The sequence below is a fragment of the Papio anubis genome, unplaced genomic scaffold (genome assembly GCF_008728515.1).
Source record: "Papio anubis isolate 15944 unplaced genomic scaffold, Panubis1.0 scaffold72, whole genome shotgun sequence".
Lineage (NCBI taxonomy): Eukaryota > Metazoa > Chordata > Mammalia > Primates > Cercopithecidae > Papio > Papio anubis.
The window spans coordinates 307,965-335,326 of record NW_022167418.1 but is presented as its reverse complement, the minus strand read 5'-3'; the positions used below and the strand labels follow the sequence as shown (position 1 = coordinate 335,326).

At 35.6% G+C, this 27,362-nt stretch overlaps 2 protein-coding genes across 9 annotated transcripts in view; one reads left to right on the top strand and one right to left on the bottom strand.

Moving 5' to 3' along the window:
• Window positions 1–1,003: 1,003 nt before the first annotated feature.
• LOC116268632 (DTW domain-containing protein 1-like) lies at window positions 1,004–7,803 on the bottom strand. Its single transcript, XM_031662526.1, has 3 exons — window positions 7,665–7,803; window positions 3,369–3,685; window positions 1,004–2,203 (listed from the first exon to the last, which is right to left on the bottom strand). The coding sequence occupies exons 2-3, from the start codon at window positions 3,628–3,630 to the stop codon at window positions 2,136–2,138; spliced, it is 330 nt and encodes a 109-aa protein (XP_031518386.1). The 5' UTR covers window positions 3,631–3,685; window positions 7,665–7,803; the 3' UTR covers window positions 1,004–2,135.
• A 57-nt stretch (window positions 7,804–7,860) lies between these two features.
• LOC101020448 (protein FAM227B) overlaps window positions 7,861–27,362 on the top strand; it is a 290,771-nt gene continuing 271,269 nt past the window's right edge. For 5 of the 8 annotated variants that reach the window (XM_031662518.1, XM_031662522.1, XM_031662523.1 and 2 more), the window contains exons 1-4: window positions 7,861–8,085; window positions 17,001–17,123; window positions 20,519–20,572; window positions 27,088–27,319. In XM_031662518.1, coding sequence (XP_031518378.1) covers window positions 17,073–17,123; window positions 20,519–20,572; window positions 27,088–27,319 — 337 coding nt within the window. In that variant the 5' untranslated portion in view covers window positions 7,861–8,085; window positions 17,001–17,072. Of the gene's footprint in view, window positions 8,155–17,000; window positions 17,124–20,518; window positions 20,573–21,045; window positions 21,189–27,087; window positions 27,320–27,362 lie in introns of those variants that run through there. The other 3 variants (XM_031662519.1, XM_031662521.1, XM_031662520.1) reach the window with 3 other exon arrangements.

The window sequence follows — 27,362 nt, the reverse complement described above, 5'->3', positions numbered from 1 at the left end:
GATGATGGGTGCAGCAAACCACCATGGCATGTTTATATCTATATAACAAAACTGCAAGTTCTGCACATATATCCAAGAACTTAAAGTATAAAAATAAAAAAAAAAGAAAGAAAGAAAAAAAATTTTTGCTTTTTTACAAGCTACAAAAACACTGCTCTGAGGCTTCTTATGGACATTAAAGCTTAACTGTGTTTAAAAAAAAAAAAAAAAAAGTGTTGACCAGAGGGCAGTCTTAGTAGAGGCGTTCTGTTTTCAAACAAGTAAAGAATATCAATCAGCTCTCTAACACCTATGTTTTATAAAAGAGACTTACCACAAATCTTTCCACCCAAGTTTATCAAAATGCTACTGACAAGCAGACCTCAGCATTTTCCCATGGGATTATCAACTTTCCCCAAGAGAGCCTTTTAAATTCTAGGCTCTAAATTCCTATGGCCTACTGAAGTGTAACCATTGTAACATTGTACCATAGTGCAGTACTCATATGCTTGTGACGATCCTGATGTAAACAAACCTACTGCACTGCCAGTCATAAAAAAGCATGCTATACAATAAATGCTTAATAATGATAATATAAATCTGTTACTGGTTTATATACTACACTTAATTTTTTTAGTTTTAGAGTTACTCATCCTAATTAGAAAAAAGAAATGTTAACTGTAAAACAGCCTCAGGCAGGTCCTTAAGGAGGTATTCCAGAAGAAGGCATTGCTATCACAGGAGATGACAGCTCCATACATTGCCCCTGAAGAGCTTCCAGTGGGACAAGATGTGGAGGTGGAAGAAGACCGTGACACTGATGATCCTGACACTGTGTAAGCCTAGGGTAATGTGTTTGTGTCTTAGTTTTCAACAAAAAAGTTTAAAAAGTAAAAATAAATAAACAATAAAAATAGGAAAAAGGTTATAGGATAAGAATATAAAGAAATAAAATATTTTTGTTCAGCTGTACAATGTATTTGTGTTTAAAGTTAAGTGTTATCACAAGTTTTTAAAAAAGCTTATAAAGTAAAAAAGTCACAGTAAGCTTATTATTGAAGAAAAATATTTTTCATAAATGTAGTGTACCCTAAGTATACAGTGTTTATAAAAACTACAATAGTGTACAGTAATATCACAGGCCTTCACATTCACTCATAACTCACCATTGACTCACCAAGAAAAACTACCAGTCCTGCAAACTCCATTCATGCTAAGTGCCCATAAAAGATTACTATTTTTATACTGTACTTCTACTGTACGTTTCTATGCTTATATTTGTTTAGATACACTAATATCATTGTGTGTACAACTACGTACAGTATGCAGTACAGCAACATGCTGTACAGATTTTGTAGGCTAGGAGCCATAGGTATAGCCCACGTGTGTAGTAGGCTATACTATGAAGGTTGTGTAAGTACATCTAAGATGTTCGCACAACAGTGAATTTGCCTAACGACTCATTTCTGAGGACACATTTCTCAGGATGTATCCCTGTCATTAGGAGACATATGACTATATTTATGAATGCATTCCCTAGACTACAATTGGGAGGGAATTACTCATTATATTGTCATCCTCCCTTTCTAAGTAGGCTATCTAAAAGCAAATGCTGAATGATTTGTTAAAATAAAAATAAAAATTAGAAAGAACATTTTGCAGAGTTGTTATTACCATTAATGTATATTAAAGTATCAACTTTCATACAAGGCCATTAAAATATAAACACTTTAGAAAACTCTGCACAGTCTAGACCATCTAGAGATGATCAAACACTAATGTCTTCAGTCATTTCTATTAAATGGTGTATATTAGACCACTGATTTGGAAAATACCCTCTAATATTAAATATCTATGAAAATATCAGCCCTGTAACTACATTACTGATTTTTATTATTATAATATGCAATCCATTTTTTAATATAATACACCTTAGGATAAAACTTTTAATGGAATCCCTTCTTTATGTGGCTATGAGAGAAATGTAAGATATAATAATTCTACGTATACTTCAAAAACCATACTTCAAAATGTAACATTCCTGTAAGATAATGGAAAACTTGAAAATAATTATTACCCTCAAGTTCTTGGTTTTTCTGAGCAAACTGTGAAGCTTAAATTCCACACTTACTTATTCTTGGCTAGTAAACTTTCCATTAGCCTATATATGTGATTTTAGACGCAGAGGAGACCATGGACTGGCCAAGATGATATAGGCTAAATTGAAATTCAAATAAAATATGAGTGTCAAAGTACTTTTCTTACTTCAAATTTAAATGAAATTTAAAATCATCAAAATAAATATTTTAAAATATAGCTACAACTCATTTTTTTTTACTGGAAAGTTCTAATGAGTCCATGTGTAGAGTTTAGTCTCTCTAAAGTGTTAATAAACAGTAGTCAAATTTTATACATTAATTGATTTACTCCTAAAGTTTGGGATACTGTTAGACAAGTTAACATATATATAATAAATTCTTCTTTGATTATGTAGACATGATGTTCTACAGATCTTTTACCTATACAAAAGTAGTCTTGGTAAACACCAAAAACTATAAAGGTAAGCAATCAATTCGAATGACCTTTTAAATCAGGCTTAAAATCACTCTAAAATCACACAGCCCAGGGAATTGGTCTTAGTTTTCAAATTTTACTTTATTTTCATTTTGGTCAATGAAATCTACTCCATCCCCATGTATAGGATAAGTAACAAAATCCTAGGTAAAAATCAACTCTAATTCTACTAGAATAGTGTTTTCTCAAGAAGCAGTCCAAAGACATGAGTTTTTGGAGCTCCTTCGGGGTGTCTATAAACTTATTTTTTAGTATTCATATGTTTATATCACACATTTTTTTCTTATATTGTAAATAAATTAAATCATTAATGAAAAATTAATGGGTTTCATTAAAAACACCAAGAGGTTTAGTAGTCTGCAGGACTAAATTTTCCATAAATACACTTCGTTTTCATAATGTTAGCAATGATAAATTCCTCTTCAAAAGGTTTACTTGTGCGATGTTCTTGTTCTTTGTTCAGAAGCCCAAGCTCCTTGTACTCTCGTTTCCAGCCTGCAAGCAACCCTCCCACTCTTGTTGTGCCCTGACATGCCCAAACATGTCCAGAAATGCCTTATACTATAACGGACAGACCACTCCTAACTCCTCCTTTTACAAATCGTGCATTTACCCTATTTGGAAAAGTTTAAGTCTTAGCCAACTGGGATCAGTTTAGATTGTGCGGTCCAACTCTAGCCAATAAGGGAAGGACACAGGGACAGGAACTTAATAAATAATAACATTATTTATTAAGTTTATCAATTAGAGTAGGTATACATGTTTTTTAAAAATCTATTTTCATACTTTCAAACAATTAAATTTCTTACTAACCTTCACAAGTGGAATCTGTTCAATAGGTACATTTTCAACTGGAACATAACATGTATAGCAGTAGAACATTCTGGAACCACCACATTTGAGACATTTTGATCTCCCACTTTGCTGAGCTTTTTGAAGAACTTCTTGAGATGCTAAACATAAGTTTTGAAGGGGATCTTCTGAAGCTATGGAAGTAGTTTGTGACTGTTTTGTTTCCACAAATTTTGAATTATTTTCTTCACTTCGTTTGAGAAATATAGGTGAATTGAGAGACATTCTTCATTCAAACCAAAGTTTAACAGCTATTTCTAAAACACATATCATAGGTGCACTGTAAAAAAAAAAAAAAGTGTCAAGAGAAGGCAAAATAAAAACAGAAAACATTTTACTCAGTCTACAAAGAAAATTACTCAACTTAAGTCACAATTGTGTGCTGTTTTAGTACTTATTAAACATGTTTTAAACCACCAAATTGGCATACTTTAAAACATAAGATTAAAAGCAATAAACTCAAAGGTATTTCAAATATAAAGTTCAGGTACTGAGAATCCATTTTTCAAGAACGCTTTTTTTGTTCCAGAGATGGCAATTTTGTTTTCCAGATATTAGGAATGCAATGGTTTCATGTTAGCATCAGACAGGAATGTATTTAACCTGTTGGCTCTGACTTTGAACTGACATTAATGAAAAATAGAAGATTCTAGTGGGATTGGCAAAATTTAGTTGGTTATGTTCTAAAAGATATAGCCCTCTCCAACTTAAAACACACACTACATATGTGTGTGTGTGTGTACAAGTGTGCATATACATATACAACTAAATATCCAATAAAAAATAAGAGGCACCTACTACTCATTATAATTTATAAATTATCCCGTAAGGTAAAATATATTATTTTATAAATCTTAAAAATTTACAGAGTAACATTAATGTCCACTTACTCTAAGAATTTATGCTTTTTAAAAACATACATCATTGATTCTTTAGAACTAGAGAAAAACGGTAAAATAACTTTCCCACTTAATATTTTCTTCAAAGGGTGATAGCTGCCAAAATTGTTATCTGCATACCCTGTAAGGAAGATATCTTTCAAGGGAGAAACAACACTGGTGCCCTATTGATTTGATATGCATTCCACAGCTATAAAATAATTCTCTTATTATAAAGCCTTCTGGCATTGTGGTTTAACTACAAAGCTCCAGGCACTTTAAGTAGAAACAGTGACAAGAGGAATGCTGTGACTCGAGCAGGACACGTTTTGTGGTCTCCCATATAGAAAGTGAACAATAAGTCCAGAGGAACATAAAATACAACATAATTTGCTGAGAAGAAGTTAGTGGCACTAATTTAATTACTCATCAAATGAATTTTTTTTTTTTTTTAAATTGTAAATCCCAGTGAGCTTGAGACCCAAATAAGGAGATGCAAAGACGCCAGTTATAGTAGAAAAAGGTACTAGCCAAATGTACCCAACGGGAAAACCAAAATACAGTAAATATTTTTGCTGTGTACTGATTAGGTACAGATTTACATTTTGGGTAAGAAAGCAGTATTTAAGAACAATGGTCCAAACCCTTCTTCCTAACACACAAATAGAAAATCTTACCTACTTCTGTCACTCCAAATCACCTGCCTAAAAATGGCTTTGATCTTTGTGACCATGCCCTAAATGACTAAAAGTGCAGGATATTAAGATGCCCTCTTTTCTTGAACCTCAGATTCTTTTAGGAATCACATGAAAATCGTAAACCTCATCCCTAGATGAATATACAGACACAATATTTTGCACACAATTTCAGGAGGTTTAGAGCTCTCCTAGAGTCCATCTGTGACCCAGGTAAAGAAGTTCCAAGCTTGGGAAGGGCCGGGCTTGGTGGCTCATGCCTTTAATACTAGCATTTGGGAGGTTAAGGTGGGAGGATTACTTGAGCACAGGAGTTTGAGAATAGTCTGGACAACAAAGTGAGATCCCATCTCTAAAACAGAGAAAAAAAAGTTTGGGAAGAGATCCTAATAGTCCCCAGAAATGAGAGTTGCAAATGCTCTGTTGGCACCTCTTTGCTGCACATAAGAAGCTAAGTTTCACCCAAACTCTCTTTGGGTTTGTCCTGGTGTTGCCTGAGGTTCTTACGGAGAAACATTTTGAGGCTTTAATAGTCCTGAGTTATTCAGATGATGTGATTCATCCTAAAAAATGAAATTTGATTGGACTAGCTTAACCTGACTTCATTTTCCTGGGTATTCCAGTAGCTATTTAGCGGGACTGCATGTGCCAAAGGACCAAGTATAGTGGGATTGAAAAATGCAGTCCCTGTGGATGTCATGAAAGTTACTGTGGTTGCCTGACATTTAACAGAAAACTATTGGTAAGTTTTTGGAGTTATCCTAGGACCCTCGACATGCATTCCTCCTAGAGATACCTCAGAAATAACACTTTGCAGTTCACAGACCTGCTATCCACATAACTAAATGGATATTAGTGAAACCTTATATAAATAACCTTCCTCTACAAAAAATCAACCACCACAAATACCTGTAAGACAGTAAAAGAGACATGTTTATGGCTCCACCTCCTAGTTCACCTACATTCTCTCACTTACGGCTGAGGTGGCCACGCAGAAGAGGCCAGCAATCGTAAATCATGGGCAGCTTCCTCCAATGGTCTCTGAAACTACATGATCAGGGTATCTGTCCTAACCTAGCCAACAACCTGTCTCGACTGTGAGTAAATCATTTGTTGCAAATGGGGTTATTTAAAATCTTTAAAACATACTTGTTAACATCAAATATGTGCAAGGAAATACAATTTGAGTCATGGGGGCTAGAAATACTTAGAAAACATAAAGACTATTCCTAAGGAACTAACAATTTTAACACCTTGATGGTGCGTCCATCATTCTGGAACTTAAGGCTAAAAATACATTAATTTTTTATTCCTCCTTCTACTCAATTTCCACCCCAAATTAATTATACTCACCAAGTTGCATCAATTCTACCTTGTACGTAATCCTCTATCTTCACCCTCAAAGTCAGGACTCTAATTCAGTTCCTTATTAACTCATAGATGGGTCACAGCAATGTCTTAAATCTCTTTATCTTTGAGTACTTATTATTGGTTCCACATATTTGACATGGAAAAATGCATTTATTGTGGAGGTACTTTAGCGAATCTATCCCCTCTCCCATTCAACTCTGTAAGAGCAGATTCCTTCCCCGATCTCACCTATCTCACCTATTACTGATTCTTAGGCAACAGGAGGCACTCAACAAACACTAGTTAACTAAATCAAAACCATTCTGCAAAACACATCCAGGAAGTATCTCACTACTGAAGTATCTGACAAACTATCTTTATGGGCCATCTGCAGCCTAGCACAAGTGGCAGGCTGGCAATTTTTTTTTTTTTCCAAAATAATAACAGAAAAAGCTTCTACCTCTTCCATTATTGCAAGCTGACTCACCTCCCAATGGAACATTATATAGACTCCCCTGTACTGTATTGTGTACCAATTCAGTATTAGGAAAAAAAACAATTTTTCTTTAGTCTAGAGTATTTTTAAGAACTTGGACCTACAGGTCCAACATTCATTTTTCACAATCCAAGGTAGTACTCTTTTTTATACAGGATCAACGGCCCCTCCCACACCACCCGCCATATGGTAGCAGACTGTCTGGCCTTCGTTTTCATGGTGCATTGGGTTAGTCCTTAAATGCTGCGATCTAAAGTATCGATTTTACCATCCAACTTTGTGGACCTGGTGACCGAAAAATGTTAATATACTTCCTTATTTGTCCTACATTCCCAATAAATAATTTAGACGTAAGAAAAGGCTCTTTTGTTTATTATGTAACCACAACCTCAATATTTTAACTACACTGCATGGCATCGCTAATTCTACGTCTGTAATAACGTCTCCTTCCGTAATAACCAAACCCCCACAAACCACTCCAAATACTAAAAAAAAAAATAGAATAAAGTATAGGGTTCCTAGGGAACTGACTTTGCCAGGACATATTTTTCGTTGGGGCGGAATGCACCGAAAATCATTGGTAGGAAAAACAATTTTTTTTTTTTTTTTTTTTTTGAGGAAAAATTTGGAAACCTTTTCCCCAAAGGGCCCGCAAGATCCTAAAAAAAGCAAGAGACCGCGCAGGGACCGAGGATCTCCCTCACAGGCGACACCCAGCGCGACCTCCGCTAGGGTCCTGACAAAGAATGTCCACTTCCCGCGGCCGCACCTCTGGGGCCAGACCACTGGTCTCCAGAGAGGCGCGGAGACCTCCACCAGGGATCGGAGTGGTACTCAGACCTGCACACCCGCGAGTCCTCGAACAGCTCCACGCGTCTCCAGCTCCCCCCGAGCCCGAGCCACGCACCGGGCCGTGATAGCGCAGGGACCAGACGGAGCGCTTTCCCGGAGACACCAGAGGGAGGAGCCAGGCAGTTACTAGAGTCGTTGCTAGGGCTGGGGCCGCGCACAACGCAGACCGCGCGGCCTAAGCAAAAGGCTGGGAAGACAGCGGGGCGGGGTTAGACTGGAAGTTCCGCCTCAGCGTCTCTCTCTCAGCGGCGGTGTCGCACTTCTGAGAGGCTCTGGCGTGGGGCAGGGCCGCGTTCGTCTGGGACCCGCCTCAAGCCTCGCAGCCTTTCACCCGGTTTCCTCCCGATTCTTTCTGGGACAACATAATTGGGAAGCGGTTCTCGAAACATACTCTCAAGGCGTAGTTGCAGTGAGTTGTGAAGAAATGTTGATCCCAGAGAAAAGTTTGCATTTTGCCCACCTCAAAGATATTTTAGTTGTGAGAACTTGGTTATATTACTCTTTCGTAGCTATATCAATATCATTATTTCGTGCGCTGTATGGTAATGAAAGCTATTAGAAAAATCATTTATATCTTTATGATTTAGTTTGCATAAAAACACGCATATAGAGTTAAGACTATTTTGTGTGTTTTTCCAGTTTGAAGTATAATATGTGGATGAGTTATTAGAACATTTGTCCGTACCTCTCCCCAAAGAATGCCCAAACTGAAGTGCACTCTAACAACTAAGATTTTAAAACACAATGGTCAAATGCTGAGCAATGTTTTATTGAGCACTCTGAATTCATCGAGTGGTAGATAAAGGACATTACAATGCCCTAGAAGTGCTTACGATATCAAGTAAAGCATGTTAAATTTAAGTAAGAAAATGCAATATTCTTACTACTGAGATTAAAAAATGCAACTGAATACATTACAGGAATTTCAAGAAAGCTGAGAATGGAGTGGTCAATAAAGCCTTCTTTTTTGAACTTGGGTAAGGCCTTGAAGAATGATTTAGGTTTAGGATAGTGTTTTCAACTGGAAAGGGGATTGTGTGGGACCCCATTAGTGGAGGTCTTGACCCATTTGTAAGCAAGGAAATCTCTTTACACTTAAAAAAAAAAACTGAAACAATATAGATTGGAAATATCAGCGCATGTAAGTAAATTTAGTGTTACTTAGTAAAGTGCTACTGTATGGAGCTTTTAATTATATATATGCATGTATGTGTGCACTAGGGCTTGTTTGTAAAATGTATTTCTTAGTGTATTTCAAACTCTAAAAAGTTTGAAAGCCAGTGATTTAGGGAGAAAGGTGAACTTTCTGGGTAGGGAAAGTAGAATAGCAAAGTCTATAAGCCAGGAATAAGTAATTCACACCCATTTTCCTTTTTAGCTTAACTCTAAGTTTTATCAAAATAGTTAAATTGCACAGATTAAAAAGTAAATGATACTATTTGTTAGATTGAGCATTGGGTTGCTATTGTATGTAATAAATTACTCCAAAATATGGTGGCTTAAAACAACCATTTTATTATGTTCACAGGTGATGTTGTCAGTAGGGCACAGTCATCAGCTTTTCTTTGGTAATTCAGAAAGACTAGAGTAGGCATGCTAGCAGAGCTTCTGTAACTATATGGCCAGGGCTTCCTCACAGTATGGCAGCAAGGTAGTCAGACTTCTTAGCTTAAACTCAGAGCTCCAAAGGGAGTGTTGCAATGAACAAAGCAAAAATTGCCTGACCTTTTCTGACCTTGCCTCAAAAAGTAACACGGTGCTACTTCCCTCACTTTCTTTTGCTTACAAGTGTGTCAAAGTCCTGTTGCATTTTAGGAAAGGAGACATAGATCCCTCTTCTCAAAGGATTGGCAAATCTTGTCGATAGTGAATTTACTTCTGTAACAGAAAACCCCAAAATATCAACAGTTTAATACATGTTTTTTTTTTTTTTTTTCTCACAAAAGATCCATTTTGGCTATTTCTAGTCAGATGAAATGTTAAATTCAAGGCCAAATGTTTTTATTTTTAATGATTCTGCTGCCTTCTAGGACTAGCTTATTTGACAAGAAAGAATGGCGAATCACCCAACGTCAACCCTAAAAATGACATATATCAATTTGGCCACATTCTGTTGGCCAGAATTTAGTCCCAAGGCCCCTACTTTAACTGCAGTGGATTCTGGGAAATGTAGAGAAACACACACATATTGGTGAGCACTAACAGTTTGCCACATTCTGAGGTTAAAGAAAACCCTGTAGTCTCCAACCCTTCTACTCTATTCTCAATTCTGCTCACCAAAGGAAAATTCAAGTGTTTTAAATATTTTGTCTATTATCCACTATGTCTAAATATACTTACATTGCAATTTCTTGGTTTTCCAATTTCAGACATTACCCATTGACTTTCTCCTACGGAAGGCAGTGATATAGGTCTTTTATAACAGTACCACCTCCAAGTGTGTGAACATTCCCTCTCTACCTCATACACTCTTCTTGTCCCTTTACCTATCAATATAGTGATATCATAGGCTTTGGCTAAATCAACATTTAGTGTTATCACTACTGTCTAGGTAAATGTTATTCAACCCCAAGGCACATAGCATATTAAGATCACATTCACTTTTAATACAACCTTTTACTTTCCTTTCTCTTAATAACTGCCATTTTTAACGTATTATTAATCTGTCCTCAAACACTTTGGCAAACTGCTAAAGCATCACAGTGAAATACATCAGATAATCCAGTAGATGTTTTTTTCCTTACAGATACTCTGCCTACAGCGTTACAACCTTTAGTTTATTCAGGATTGCTGGTTTCTGCAATGTAATACTGTTCTCCTGTGTGTTAGATCACTTGTTTCCTTTTTCTTTGTTTAATCCCTTTTTAAAAATGAACTACATCCTCTAATGCCTTCCTGAAAAAAGGTAAATAGGAGTGTAGTAGACAGAATAATGACCCCCAAAGATGTCTATATCCTAATCTTAAGAACCTATTGATATTTAAGAACCTATTGATATTTTATCTTATATGGCAAAAGGAACTGCATATGTGATTAAGGAGATGGGGAAAATTACCCTGGATTATCTGGATGGCTGGACATAATCAAAGAGTCCTTATAAGAGGGAGACAAGATGTCAAGAGAGGGGAGAAGATTCTACACTGCTGGCTTTGAAGATGAGGGAGGAGTTCTGAGCAAAGGATAGCAGGGGACTGCTAGAAGCCCCCTTTCTCACGAAAAGATCTTCTGGGAGAAAAAAAATTATGTGTATTAAACCATCGATATTTTGCGTTTTTTTGTTACGCAAGTAAATTTACTATGCTGGGCGACAAGAGTGAAACTCCGTCACATACACACACACAAAACATGAAAAGAGCATAGCCCTGCAGACCCATTTCAGATTCCTGACCTCTAGACCTGTGAAATAATAAACTGTGATTTTTTTTTTAATTTTTTTTTTTTATTATACTTTAAGTTCTAGGGTACATGTGCATAACATGCAGGTTTGTTACATATGTATACTTGTGCCATGTTGGTGTGCTGCACCCATCAACTCATCAGCACCCATCAACTCGTCACTTACATCAGGTATAACTCCCAATGCAATCCCTCCCCCCTCCCCCCTCCCCATGATAGGCCCCGGTGTATGATGTTCCCCTTCCCGAGTCCAAGTGATCTCATTGTTCAGTTCCCACCTATGAGTGAGAACATGCGGTGTTTGGTTTTCTGTTCTTGCGATAGTTTGCTTAGAATGATGGTTTCCAGCTGCATCCATGTCCCTACAAAGGACACAAACTTATCCTTTTTTATGGCTGCGTAGTATTCCATGGTGTATATGTGCCACATTTTCTTAAGCCAGTCTTTCACTGATGGACATTTGGGTTGATTCCAAGTCTTTGCTATTGTGAATAGTGCCGCAATAAACATACGTGTGCATGTGTCTTTATAGCAGCATGATTTATAATCCTTTGGGTATATACCCAGTAATGGGATGGCTGGCTCATATGGTACTTCTAGTTCTAGATCCTTGAGGAATCGCCATACTGTTTTCCATAATGGTTGAACTAGTTTACAATCCCACCAACAGTGTAAAAGTGTTCCTATTTCTCCACATCCTCTCCAGCACCTGTTGTTTCCTGATTTTTTAATGATTGCCATTCTAACTGGTGTGAGATGGTATCTCATTGTGGTTTTGATTTGCATCTCTCTGATGGCCAGTGATGATGAGCATTTTTTCATGTGTCTATTGGCTGTATGAATGTCTTCTTTTGAGAAATGTCTGTTCAAATTCTTTGCCCACTTTTTGATGGGGCTGTATTTTTTTTGTTGTAAATTTGTTTGAGTTCTTTGTAGGTTCTGGATATTAGCCCTTTGTCAGATGAGTAGATTGCAAAAATTTTCTCCCATTCTGTAGGTTGCCTGTTCACTCTGATGGTAGTTTCTTTTGCTGTGCAGAAGCTCTTTAGTTTAATTAGATCCCATTTGTCAATTTTGGCTTTTGTTGCCATTGCTTTTGGTGTTTTAGACGTGAAGTCCTTGCCCATGCCTATGTCCTGAATGGTATTACCTAGGTTTTCTTCTAGGGTTTTTATGGTATTAGGTCTAACATTTAAGTCTCTAATCCATCTTGAATTAATTTTCGTATAAGGAGTAAGGAAAGGATCCAGTTTCAGCTTTCTACTTATGGCTAGCCAATTTTCCAGCACCATTTATTAAATAGGGAATCCTTTCCCCATTTCTTGTTTTTCTCAGGTTTGTCAAAGATCAGCTGGCTGTAGATGTGTGGTATTATTTCTGAGGACTCTGTTCTGTTCCATTGGTCTATATCTCTGTTTTGGTACCAGTACCATGCTGTTTTGGTTACTGTAGCCTTGTAGTATAGTTTGAAGTCAGGTAGCGTGATGCCTCCAGCTTTGTTCTTTTGACTTAGGATTGTCTTGGCAATGTGGGCTCTTTTTTGGTTCCATATGAACTTTAAAGCAGTTTTTTCCAATTCTGTGAAGAAACTCATTGGTAGCTTGATGGGGATGGCATTGAATCTATAAATTACCTTGGACAGTAAGCACTCCAGTCCTCAGCAAATGTACAAGAACAGAAATTATAACAAACTGTCTCTCAGACCACAGTGCAATCAAACTAGAACTCAGGACTAAGAAACTCAATCAAAACCGCTCAACTACATGGAAACTGAATAACCTGCTCCTGAATGACTACTGGGTACATAACGAAATGAAGGCAGAAATAAAGATGTTCTTTGAAACCAATGAGAACAAAGATACAACATACCAGAATCTCGGGGACACATTTAAAGCAGTGTGTAGAGGGAAATTTATAGCACTAAATGCCCACAAGAGAAAGCTGGAAAGATCTAAAATTGACACTCTAACATCACAATTAAAGGAACTAGAGAAGCAAGAGCAAACACATTCAAAAGCTAGCAGAAGGCAAGAAATAACTAAGATCAGAGCAGAACTGAAGGAGATAGAGACACAAAAAACCCTCCAAAAAAATCAATGAATCCAGGAGTTGGTTTTTTGAAAAGATCAACAAAATTGATAGACCGCTAGCAAGACTAATAAGAAAAGAGAGAAGAATCAAATAGATGCAATAAAAAGTGATAAAGGGGATATCACCACCGACCCCACAGAAATACAAACTACCATCAGAGAATACTATAAACATGTCTATGCAAATAAACTAGAAAATCTAGAAGAAATGGATAATTTCCTGGATACTTATACACTCTCCCAAGACTAAACCAGGAAGAAGCTGAATCCCTGAATAGACCAATAGCAGGCTCTGAAATTGAGGCAATAATTAATAGCCTATCAACCAAAAAAAGTCCAGGACCAGATGGATTCACAGCTGAATTCTACCAGAGGTACAAGGAGGAGCTGGTACCATTCCTTCTGAAACTATTCCAATCAATAGAAAAAGAGGGAATCCTCCCTAACTCATTTTATGAGGCCAACATCATCCTGATACCAAAGCCTGGCAGAGACACAACAAAAAAAGAGAATTTTAGACCAATATCCCTGATGAACATCGATGCAAAAATCCTCAATAAAATACTGGCAAACCAGATCCAGCAGCACATCAAAAAGCTTATCCACCATGATCAAGTGGGCTTCATCCCTGGGATGCAAGGCTGGTTCAACATATGCAAATCAATAAACGTAATCCAGCATATAAACAGAACCAAAGACAAAAACCACATGATTATCTCAATAGATGCAGAAAAGGCCTTTGACAAAATTCAACAGCCCTTCATGCTAAAAATTCTCAAAAAATTCGGTATTGATGGAACGTATCTCAAAATAATAAGAGCTATTTATGACAAACCCACAGCCAATATCATACTGAATGGGCAAAAACTGGAAAAATTCCCTTTGAAAACTGGCACAAGACAGGGATGCCCTCTCTCACCACTCCTATTCAACATAGTGTTGGAAGTTCTGGCTAGGGCAATCAGGCAAGAGAAAGAAATCAAGGGTATTCAGTTAGGAAAAGAAGAAGTTAAATTGTCCCTGTTTGCAGATGACATGATTGTATATTTAGAAAACCCCATTGTCTCAGCCCAAAATCTCCTTAAGCTGATAAGCAACTTCAGCAAAGTCTCAGGATTCAAAATTAATGTGCAAAAATCACAAGCATTCTTATACACCAGTAACAGACAAACAGAGAGCCAAATCATGAATGAACTTCCATTCACAAGTGCTTCAAAGAGAATAAAATACCTAGGAATCCAACTTACAGGGGATGTAAAGGACCTCTTCAAGGAGAACTACAAACCACTGCTCAGTGAAATAAAAGAGGACACAAACAAATGGAAGAACATACCATGCTCATGGATAGGAAGAATCAATAAACTGTGATTTTTTAAGGCACTTTGCTGTTTGTTACAGCAGCAATAAGAAACTAATATGAGGAGAATTTTTTTTTTTAGTATCTTGCAAATCTGAAAAATGCCACACAATTGATGCTCTGTCTATATTTAAATTTACAGATTGAAAGTCATTTTCCTGGCATAATCCTCTAACTTATTGTTCTTTTATCCTCTGATTCTTGCTTACTTTAACATTTTTGTTCTAGTTTCTAGAAGATTTCTTCAGCTGTTTTTCACTAGACTGTTGTTGGATAATTTATATCATTATATTTGTACTTTGCATTTTCTCTTCTTCTGTATTCATTTATAACATGAAGTTGTGGTTTCAGGGATGCATTATCTTATTATAGCTCTCTAAGAATCTTAAAGACTTTTTTGAAGTTTCCTTCTGTTCCCCACATTGTCTGTACATGCCTAGATTTTATTTTTAGTCATTTTTTTGGATTTCTATTTTTTTGTTTTTATGTTTTTTATTTCACAATTATTCCATAAATATCTAATAATCTTTAACTTTCTATCCATTTTGAAATACAGGGATTAAAATGGTGATAGAAAGCCTCATGGTGTCTGAACAGGAATTGTCAAGCATTCAGCTTCATGGTAGAGCAGGGTTTATCATTGGAAGTTTCTCAAACATTTAAAGAAGGAAAGGGACAATAAAGATAAGAATAAATCAATGAAATTAAAAACAAATATGCACTAAAGAAAAGCAACAAGGCCAAAACTAGTTCTTTGCAAAGATTAATAAAATTGATAAGCCTTTAGCTAGACTGACCAAGATAAAGAAAAGTACAAATTTCAGAAATGAAAAATGAAACATCACCACAGACACTACAGATTGCAAAGATAATAAGAGGATATTAAGAATAAATATTTATATCAAAATACCTGACAGTTTAATTTTTCTTGAAAGATAATTTACCAAAATTAAGAAGTAATAGAATAGCTGAATGATCCTATATTAATTTTGATAGCTTATGTCTGTATTAGTCTACCTAGGATGCTATAATACAATACCACAGAGTGGATGACTTAAACAACTGTAGTTTATTTTCTCACAGTTTTAAAGGCCAAAAGTCCAAGACCAAGGTGCCATCAGTGTTAGTTTCTAGTGAGGCCTCTCTTCGTGGCTCGTAGACCACTGCCTTCTGACCACGTCCTTACAAAGCCTCTTCTCTTATATAGACAGAGCATCAGTTAAGTGTGTGACAGTTTTCACATCTGCAAAATAAAAAAAAAAAAAAAAAATTCACTCTTTCTCCTCATATTAGTTTCTTATTGCTGCTGTAACAGCAAACAAGCAAAGTGATTTAAAACAACACAAAGTTTATTATTTCACAGTTCTAGATATTTTCACAGATAAAATATTTGCGTGTATATGGAGAGAGAGCATGAGCAAGCAAGCTCTCTGGTGTCTGTTCTTATAATGACACCAATCATATTAGAGCCCCCCTCTTTTAGCCTCTTTTAACCTTAATTGTCTCCTCAAAGACTCCATCTCCAAATAAAGTCACATATTGTTAAATGTTAGGGCTTCAACATATGAATTTGGGGTGGGGGCATGATTAGGTCTATTACAGTATCCTTAATTTAAAACTCCCCCATAATTTCAGGTTCAGGTTCAGGGAACATAACTAGCAGTGTCCACCAAACATTTAAGGAAGAAAGGAAGGAATAGTACTGATCTTTCAGCTTTTTAAATTCTTTCAGATAATAGAAAAAACAGAGGCATTTCCCAACTCATTTTTTTTGAGACCATAATAGCCTTAATTCCAAATCTTCACATTATAAGATAGAAAAATTCAGACCAATTTTTCTTATAAACAGTATAATAGCTTATATTATTAGCCTTCCCTTGTCCATTTCTTGTTATATGCATGCCCTTTGTCATATGACATAGTAGAACCTCCAGCTTCATGAGCAGAATATATTTTCCAACCCCTCGTCCCCTGCTGCTTTCTTGGTGCATTAGTCCATTCTCACATTGCTATAAAGAACTACCGGAGACTGGGTAATTTTAAAGAAAAGAAGTTTAATTGACTCATAGTCCCACAGGCTGTACAGGAAGCATGGATGGGGAGGCCTCAGGAAACTCACAATCATGGCAGAAGGTGAAGGGGAAGCAGACGTGTCCTACATGGCTGGAGCAGGAGGAAAAGGGTGAAGGGGGAGGTGCTACACACTTTTAAACAACCAGATCTCGTGAGAAGTCTATTACAAAACAGCACTAGGGGGATTTTGCAAAATCTTTAGAAACCACCCCCATGATCCAGTCACCTCCCACCAGGCCCCACCTCCAACACTGGGGATTCCAACAGTTCAACGTGAGATTTGAGTGGAGATACAGAGTTAAACTGTATGACTTGGTAAAAGTCAGAAGTGAGGTTTGGAGGTGAGGGGAAAAGGGATTGTTTGGCTGAGTCATTTATTTTTGCATTTGGGTGTCTTTCATACCCCAGTTTGGTCGACCAACTCACATTGATGCCTAAGACCCAGCTGATTTCTCTTCATTTCTGCAAAGTTACTGTACCATGGCAGGCCAACGAACATGTCAAAGGAAGAGCAGCAGAGCTGGCCCCAAGGTAAGGAAGCTTCCACAGCTTTACGTTCACTTACAAAGTTTATATTTCTCTTGGAGTTTTAGGTAATCAGGGCTCCCAGGTAGAGCTGACTTTGTTAGTGAAACACCAAGGGTTTGGTCTAGGTCTTGATGCTTGCTGCATAGATAGCCAATCACTGAGATGAGTATTGCCAAGGAAGAAAGCTTTAATAGGGTGCTGAAGCCAAGGAGATGGGAGATCAGTCTCAAATCCATCTCCCTGACTAACTAAAATTAGAGTTTTTTAGAGCAGGGAAGAAATGTAACCATGTGTGGGAAAACAGAAATTAGGGAGTGGTGGGGAGGAGGAGTTGGTTAACAGGAAACAGGTGGTCAGTTAGGCAATCATGATGGGTGATGGTAAGGAGTCTAGAGGCTAATTGTCAAGATATAGTGATTTGGTACGTTTTAGTTCCTTGACACTATCTGGGAGGCTTGATGGTTAGTTTTCTGGGAAAGGAACTCAGATAAGACCAATGTAACTTTCTTAAGTTTTAAGACTAGGAGGATTAATTTCTATATTTATTTAAAGAAACCATAAACATTAATTCTATAGGACAATTACGCTTGTTTTCAGCTTCATGGGTTTACAATTTCTGCAGTTGCACAGGGCCTTATGCTGAGAAGTACCATGCATTTGGTCTAATGCTCTGATGTTATTATCTTCAAACTCTTAATAATTTTGAACAAGGGACTCTGAATGTTTACAAGTTATTTAACTGGTCCTGCCTCCTGTCATTCAGCACTTTTCACTAATCTCATAGAAAAGTATGATTTTTTTTTTGTCCAAGTTTGTCTTACTGTTATCATGGAAGTATAGGTGTTTTATATCCTCCTACATCCTACCAAAAGTAGAAATCTATTTAATTTATACTTTACCTTATTTTAATTTTACCCCAAGAGAAACATGGAATTTTTGAAATTAGTTAGAACTTCACTATGCAAGTTTCACTTTCTTAATCCACTTTTCTAATTCCCTTTAATTAAATGTGCATATTACTTGTGGTGCTTTGTACTTGGAGTGGTTTGACAGCCATTACAAGGAAAAAAAAGTCAATACTTAAATTGTTTTCATTAAGTTTAATTCTATACATTTGTAAATGTATTGCAAGTTCCTTTTAGCCAAACTGCTATACCCGCTATCCCTGAAGATATTATATCATGAGTATTTTTCTGTCTGTAAGCTTTTTGTGCACACCGTCTCTCATATATCTCACTCTTTTCAATCTGACTAGCTCTAGAGTTCCCTGTTTCCCATAACATTTTCTTCACATCTCTATGCATCTTTGCTTCTGTCTAAACATTTGTTTTCCTTTTTTAAATCTTTATTTTTAATTTTTAAGGGTATATTGTAAGTATATATATATTTATGGCATACATGAGGTAACTTTTGGTACATACAGTATATAATAATTATATCAGAGTAAGTGGGGTATCCATCATTTCAAGCATTTATCATTTATTTGTGTTGTAGACATTCCAATTATACTCTTTTATTTATTTCAAAAGGTACAGTAAATTATTGTTGACTATAGTTAGCCAGTTGTTCTATCAAATATTAGATCATATTCATTTTCTCTAGCTCTTTTTATTTGTCTGTTTGTTTAATTTAGAGAGAGTCTCACTCTGTCACCCAGGCTGGAGTATAGTGGCACAATCTTAGCTCACTGCAACCTCCGCCTCTGGGGTTCAAGTGATTCTCTCATCTCAGCCTCTCGAGTAGCTAGGACACCTGGCTACTTTTTTTGTGTTTTTAGTAGAGACGGGGGTTTTACCACGTTGGCCAGGCTGGTCTCTGGCACTGTTTACCTCAAGCAATCCACCTGCCTTGGCCTCCCAAAGTGCTGGGATTACAGACGTGAGCCACCATGCCTGGACACTCTGTTTTGTTTTGTTTTGTTTTACTTTTTTTTTCTTTTTTATGGAGATGGGCTCTTGCTGTGTTGCCCAAGCTGGTCTCAAACTCCTGGGCTCAAGCAGTCCTCCTGTCTTGGCCTCCCAAAGTGTGCTGGTATTAGAGGCATGAGCTACTGTGCTTGACCCTAAACTATATTTTTGTACCCATTGACCATACCCACTTTCCCCTCACTTCCCATTCCCTTCCCGGCCTCTGGCAACCATCATTCTATCTCTATCTCCATGAGTTCAATTGTTTAATTTTTTAACCCTCACTGAATACTCATTTTCTATAATGGTTGTCACATACACTGTTTATCTTCTTCTTATATTATCAGTTATATATTTTCTTATACTCATCATATATTTAGATGAATGAAATATCCCCCAACTCAAATATGTAATTATTTTTTAGAAATTATTTTCTAAAACATGAACTTGTGATTCTGTAATCTTGACCACTTTATATATTGATATGAAATATGTGTTTTAATAAATAAAAATGTAATACAATCTTTTCAGTGATATCACCATGGATATTAGGGCATTAGACTTCTGAATTCTTCTTATTTTTGCCTTCTCACTGGATTTTCATTCTCTAGAAGTATTTTTATTATTTTTCAAGTACCTATACATTTCTGACATTCATCTACTCATTTATGCTTTCATTTATGCACACTGCAAGTACTTATTATGCATTGACTATGAACCAGCCACTGTGTGAAACTGTGATTGCACCATAGTTTCTGTCCTCATAGAGATAATCTGCTGTATGTTACCATGGAGAAAACTTTGGGGGATAAGAAAGGCTTGATGGACAAAGTGACTTTTAATTTGTTATTTGAAGTAAGAGTTAAATAGGCCAAGAAAGGATTGGAAGAAGAGGGTTTGGGAAAGGGAGACTTCTAGGCAGAAGAAAGAATGTAGGCAAAGTCTCTAAGGCACAAAGGAGAAAGGTGTGGTCTGGATTAAAATTAGTTTGTCTAATGTTGAATACATTTGAAATCACAAAGAAACTACTAAAAATGTGACTTTTTTCTATTAGACTGGAACATCCAAACATTTAAATTTATTTTAACTATGTAACTAGTTAACTTTTTAAAATACTTTATCAGCAAGAACAAATTATATTTTTGGCTCTGGATTTATTATAGAGACTATCCATGATAGCCCAAAATATCTTGGAACTCTTTTAGGAATCTGAAATGAGGACTTAAGCAAGATTCATGAGGAGTTTTTCTCTAGGGCTAGTGTATAAGAGGGAAGCCTATTATAAAATTTGGTTTGGAGGCTAAGAATTTAAACATTTATGTGTGTCCCTTTTCAAAGTGGAGGGATGGTACAAAGTGAACATTTTATGATATCTTCCTGCTCTAAAAATGATAACTTAGAGTATTTTTTCATTTGAGTAAATTATTTGTAAATATTATGAATAGTCTAGTGAGTTAATGCCAATGAACAATATTGATATTACTTTATTAGAAAATGCAAGAACCTCCAAAGAGCATTGAAGAATTCTTAAAGTTTCAAAATTGGGTGAGTAGAGCATCTTATTTTCTGTGCCAATACATCATTTTAAAATATCAGTTATGGAGATGTAGAAGGCTTAGAACAAACTTTAAGACTAGAAATTTCTGAAATATGTTTCAATGTGGAAAGTATGTATATAAATACTTTTGTCCTTTGAGTAGGCTCTATGTTGTAGTCTTTCCCTCTTGTCAACATTCTATTCTCTTTTTCACATTAAAAACATTCTAGTCCTATACAGACATTTCTATATACTTTTGTTAATGTAAGATTTTTGTCTTATGTATTTACACCTTAAAGAATATCCAACAATTATGCTTACTTACCTCATTTATTTATGCACCACACCTGAGACAGGTAATTTGTAGAGGTGTTACATCAATATTCCCTGATTATTGAATCAGAGTGAAAAATTCAAAATGTGTTTTCCTGTTGAAAGTTCAGTTTCCATTGTTATGTTTAATTATTGACTTCGCCTTTAGTTTTTGGACTCGCTAAGTCTTCCCTTGGATCCGTGCACCTGCAAGTGTGAAGGTCATATTTGTTTTGCATTGAGGAATGTCAAGTAAGGGTCAGAATAAACATGTCAGTATAGAAAACAGAGAAAAGATGGCTTTTTAATGAGGTATGTTTGTATTTTGAGTGGATTGGAATATAAATAATCTACATTTATTTATGCTTAAATATAAATAGTGTTTGCTGTGATTAAACTGCTAACAATGTAGTTTCAGAAATAACTACTTTTAAATATATATTTTCTGTTTTTATATTTGTTTAGATAAGATTTGTTTTGTTTTGTTTTGTTTTTTTGTTTTTACTTTCAATGTTTTGGGAAAGGATTGCGCTTGGATGAAAACATTCCTAGTTACAAAAGTTTACCTCAGTCACATGGTGTAGCTAAGTATGTTGAAATACTTTTAGGACAAACTTTTTGTAACTATTTTTGATTTAAATAATGATGCAAATGTGCTGCAGCCTAATGACAATGTTTCAGGACTTTTTAATGTTTTAAGTTTTAAGTTAAAATTAAGCTAAATTCAGCAAATAATGGAGACTGTATTATTATACATGTTTGAGGACCTATGATTTTAAATAAAAAATTCTAATTATTTGAAGTAGTAAATATGTAATCCCTGTGTTTTAAATTGAGAATGATACCAATCAAATCAAGATAATAGGTTTATGCCAGCTCTTCACTAAATATAGGATAAAACCAGATCAAACCATGTCTTATTAATAGTATGTCAGTAGTATCATCTGTGTATGCAAAGGACATATTTATATTTGCATTCAAAGGCTATATTTATAGCCTTCAATTTTTATCAGATAGCATTTGATAAAACAACGTATCCATTTGTATCATTTTGTCATTTATAGGTTTATCTGTAAATCTTTTCTTATTGTCTGAATTTCACAACCAAATACTCACATTCTGTAGTTATTTTTTATGGTTTGAGTATGTTTATACGTTGCCAAACTATTGGATATTTGAAAATATTCAGGAATAAAATGACTAGATGTTTAATTTTTTGTTTGCTATACAAAGTCTTTGTCTAACAGACGATGGTAAAAAAGTAATGACTGCTGGCCGGGCGCGGTGGCTCACGCCTGTAATCCCAGCACTTTGGGAGGCTGAGGCGGGTGGATCATGAGGTCAGGAGATAGAGACCATCCTGGCTAACACGGTGAAACCCCGTCTCTACTAAAAAACACAAAAAAATTAGCCGGGCGTAGTGGCGGGCGCATGCAATCCCAGCTACTCCGGAGGCTAAGGCGGGAGAATGACGTGAACCTGGGAGGCGGAGCTTCCTGTGAGCCGAGATTGCGCTACTGCACTCCAGTCTGGGTGATAGAGCAAGACTCCGTCTCAAAAAAAAAAAAAAAAAAAAAAGAATTCATTTAAGAAATATTTTTGAACACCTGCTATGTGCCAGGCACATAGATGCTTAAGATACATCAGTGAATAAAAACAAAGATGCCTGCCCTCGTGGAGCTGTTATTCTTTTAGAATTGAAGCATATTATTAATCCAAGCTCTGCTATTAACTAGCATTATAACAGTACTTGCAACCTACATGTTAGCTACTGGTTTCTCTTGTCTTCTACTTAATCTTTTATCATATCATCTAAAGTCTTCTCTTTTTTGCCAGTTCCTACCATTTCTATCTTTTTTGGTAATTTTAATATTTTATATCATCTACTCTTTCACCTCTTCCTATCTCCTGTTATACTTCCGTGTTATCTTTTTATCTTCAATTGTTTTTATCCTCTCCTTTCTCTGTTGATCATTTCCCACATTCCCTTCACTCCATCACAATTCTGTTTCTAGTTTTATTTTTATAAAAATATTTTTATAGTTTATTTTTATAACTTCTTTTTCCACTATCGTTGTATCAGTGTCAGCTCTCTTACTTATCCTATTCATTCACTCGTTTAGTTATTTCTGTTCACTACCCACTATTTGTGCAATATTTTTCTGGACACTGGAGTTACAGCAATGAACAATGACAAAAATTTCTACTCTTATGGAATCTGTATTATCTTCCTCCTTTTTGTCTCATTTCTCTTTACTATCACACTTTAAAAAACTCTTTTTGGTTCTTCAAGTACTAAAATGTTGATTCCAATTTCTTCCATATTTATTTATTATACTTTTTATTTTTCGTGTTATTTATTTCTGACTACCTTTTTTCTGTGTCCATGCAACTTTTATCTGGTAGAACTTTAATTCATCTTCTCTTAGTTCATCAATGTTAATTTTTGTTAACAGGCCTGTTAGATTTGTAATCTGTATCTGGAGAGTACCCAGATCCATGCTGTGATTTTTCTTAGAGGATCAAAATTATTTTATGATAGAGAAAATAATTATTTCAATCCCATTCTCTTTATTGAGGGAATAGCCTGATTTATTTGCTTATTTGTTTATTCATTTATTTATTCATTAATCCATTTAAATCCTTATATCAAAGCTTAATATAAGGGAAGAAGAGCTAAATAATAGTCACTTTTCCTACTAATTCTAGTCATGCTTCTTATTTCTTACCTTTTGTTTGATACTTCAGCATTGTCTCTTGGGCTTTGGGACATGGATGAAGACTTAACTATATATTCAATAAAAAAAATTCATCTCTAAACTCCACGAGAGCCCTTTTGTCTGTCTACTCTCCCTTCTCCATCTCTAGTTTTGTATTAGCATATAATAATTTGTGCTTCTGCCACTGCCATAGTTAATTGCAGTAATTAAGATAAACATAACAAAGACATAGCCATTTCTTGCTTCACTGACCCTGTTTTAAATAAGACAAATGTTCTTCTTACTTATCAGTAAGGACCACAGTACTATAATGTAGAATTTAACTCCATAGGGAACAATAACTTCTAGTCCAATTCTTTTGTTCCTTTGGGATTTGAATACATTTATTTACTTTTAATTAATATAATCACCATAGACTCTGGATGCTCATACTCTAGTAGTAGTATTGATTTCCTTTCTGGCAGTATGAGCTGCCTGACATCTCATCTGCCTGTTAGCTGCTAGTTGACTCAGTTTGCCTTTTTAGGTCTGGCCACAAAATTTATTTTTTAGATAACACTCTATTCAAGAGGTATCTTACTGAAGGCAAAATATAAAGGAATAAGGAAGGAGGGTAATAGAGAAATGAAATGGGGAAAATAGATTATGATCTGCTATAAGATATGATCTACTCCAATATAATCATCTGGTATCCATTTAATAATACAGCCACAAAGAATTCATTAAAAGAATTTAAAAATCACCTTCTTTGTATTAATGGCTTTGGGATACTAGTCAATCCCTTGATTACCTGGGTAATGTAGAGAAGACAGAGTCTCATCAGCCTTGTAGAATTTCTGGAAACTTTATTCAGCTCATAATATTTCAATATCTTGGGAAAAAGGATTGTGATATCTCAAGCCTGACATAAAGAATACATTTTCATAAAGATTTGTACATATTATAACATCTTTTCAAATTCCTTTTAGCCTCTTCCTACTCTCTCAACTCCCCTAACAACAGCAACACATGACTCATAAGGACTATGTTTTCAAAGTATCTGCCATTCTAAATTGACAGTGTTTGTCTTCAGGGATTTTACCCTGTGACCTTTTCTTATTCTTCAAAGTCTTTTAAATTTTTGACACAGTTTTCCACATTTCAATGCTGGAAAACTTTCCCAAGTGGCTATGCGTCTTATTTAAGATACACATTTACAGGATTTGAAAGTGGGCACTTACGTATTTATATAACACTCTTTTTTTCAAAATGACAGAGGGACCTTTTTGGAAAAGTTTTCCAGTGTTAAACACTGGGTGTTATTTTCATATCTTACTGTTAGCACAGTTAATAAATGAACACGTGTATGATGAGTTTAGGATTGCTTTTAAAGGAAGAGAAAAGGAGATGGCACAGCCCTAGGTGGGTTTGAAATTTCTGATCTGCAGACTTCAGATTTCTTCCTCTTAAGCTAAGTCCCCAGTGTATTTTACCCAAACTCCATTGCAGAGTTTCATCCTACACAAGTCTCCCACCATTCCAAAACGTATTCTCTTATTCATAAGCTTTTAATTATGTTGACTAACTTTCTTTGTTTTGCTATTATTTGATTATATTAAAAGATCTTATACTTAGATTTGCAAATATTAATGTTGTGGTTCCACTTCCCTTCTTCTCTTCATTTCCCTTGTTTCCCTTTGATTCCATCTCCTTCCTTTCCTAAACAATTTAGTATTAAAGCCATTTGGCGGCCACACAAGGCAGGCTTCCACATTGAGAAAGAAGGGTTTGCTGTGGTGGCCCTGAGCAAGATTTCTGAGTCCAACAATGGTGAGGAGGATGTCCATGTGACACCACAAGTATCAGAATCCAAGGGAATGATGATGATATTCATACATAAAGGGAGAAGAGGAAGGTAGCCTTCACTCTGATGTGGGAGGTCAGAGATCAAGTGGGGGTAAGGAGGATGTCCTCGCAGAATTGGCAACCTAACATGGAGTATTAGAGCCCAAGTAGTATGAAAAGGGTATCCACGTAGGGAAGAGTCTGGGAGCAAATATGAGAGATTGGTTACATAAAAGGATTGATCAAATGAGTAAATATATTAAAGATAATGGCAGCTAGGTTTTTAATTGTTAGAGATGGCAATTATAATATGGAAAGAGAGAAAACTAGAATGGTTAGAATTGGAATTAGAGGCATCAGTGTGAACTCATGGCTTTGAATATATAAAAGTAAAAAAAAAAAAAAAAAAAAAGAAAAAGACTGAGGAGGAATGACTCCAGGAAGATGGCAAAATAGCCTTTATCCCTTTGCAGAAATATCAATTTGAACAACTATCTTTGCAAGAAAAAGACCTTTATAAGAGCTAAGGAATCCAGCTGAGATATTACTAGCCTTCACTATATGGGAGTCCTAGGCGTAGCACAGAAATAAGAAAAGATACCTTGAAGAGGTTAGGAAGGACATTTTCAAGTTACCAAGCAAGGGCAAAACAGTGTGGAGAGAGATACCTTTCATGTGGGAAAGGGAAAGGAGAGTGAACTGAGCACATAACTTTGCCATGGATCCCAGCTTATGTAAAAAATAAGCCAGTCACCAAAAGGAAACTGTGTCATGATCTCACTTATAAGTGGAATGTATAAAAATGGAACTCATAGGAGCAGAAAGTAGAATGGAGTCTTACTGGGGCTTGTGAAAGAAAAGGAGAAATGGATTAAAGGGTGGGAAGTTTCAGACAGAATAGATAAATTCTGGGGATCAATTGGTCAGCATGATGATCATAGTTAATAATAATGTATTGTGTACTTGAAAATTGCTAAAAGAGTGGATCTTAAATGTTCTCAACACACACGTTAACTGTGCGAGGTGATGGATATGTTAATTACCTTTTTGGCAGTCATTGCACAGTGTATACATTTATCGAAGCTTCACATTGTGCACCATAAATATTTAAAATTTTATGCTTTAATAAAACTAGAAAATAAATGAAAATAAATTAAAATTATCTCTTCTAATCTTCTCCCTTCACATCCCCACAGATACTATGGAACAGTCGTAGACTGAAAGGGACCAAAGAGACATGAAGTCAAAACCTAACATTTTTATTCTGAACTAGATTCTTTTGCTATAAAGGGCATAATTGGTTCCACTGAAACTTAAGTAGAGTCTTTGTATTAAATATAAATAATGTATCAGTGCCAATTTCCTGATTTTAATGGTTGCATTTATTATGTAGGAGAATGTTTTTGGTTTTCGGAACTATACACTGAAGTTTTAAAGGATGATGGGCTATCATATAAGCAAATTATTCTGAAATGATTCAGGAAAATAGTTTTAGTAAAGCACTTGTAACTTTTATGATATTTGTGATTGTTTCAAATTTTTAAAAAGTAATTTAAAAACAATTCTGTGGAATAAAATCTCAATTATAGCTCATTGGTTTTGAACTCTGTTATTTAAATTCATTAAAAATGACTTAAGCTGTATTCTCTCTTTCACATTTTTTGCAGGATTATTGGCCAAGGGAAATCCATTTTAGAGATGATGATGAATGGTCATGCACTCTGAAAAAAATAAAAGAAGATAGTTCATTTGTTTCAATTTATACACACCTATGGGAAAATGTTCCTCGAATATTTGAAGCACTTTTGATCATGGAATCAAAATTAAAGGAATATTCACTTATTTTGCAAAACCACACCTCTAAAATATTTAAGTGGAAAAGCATGATTTCTGAGACAAGTGAGCCTTATTTATTTTTATCTTTTATAGAAATGGAGTCTCA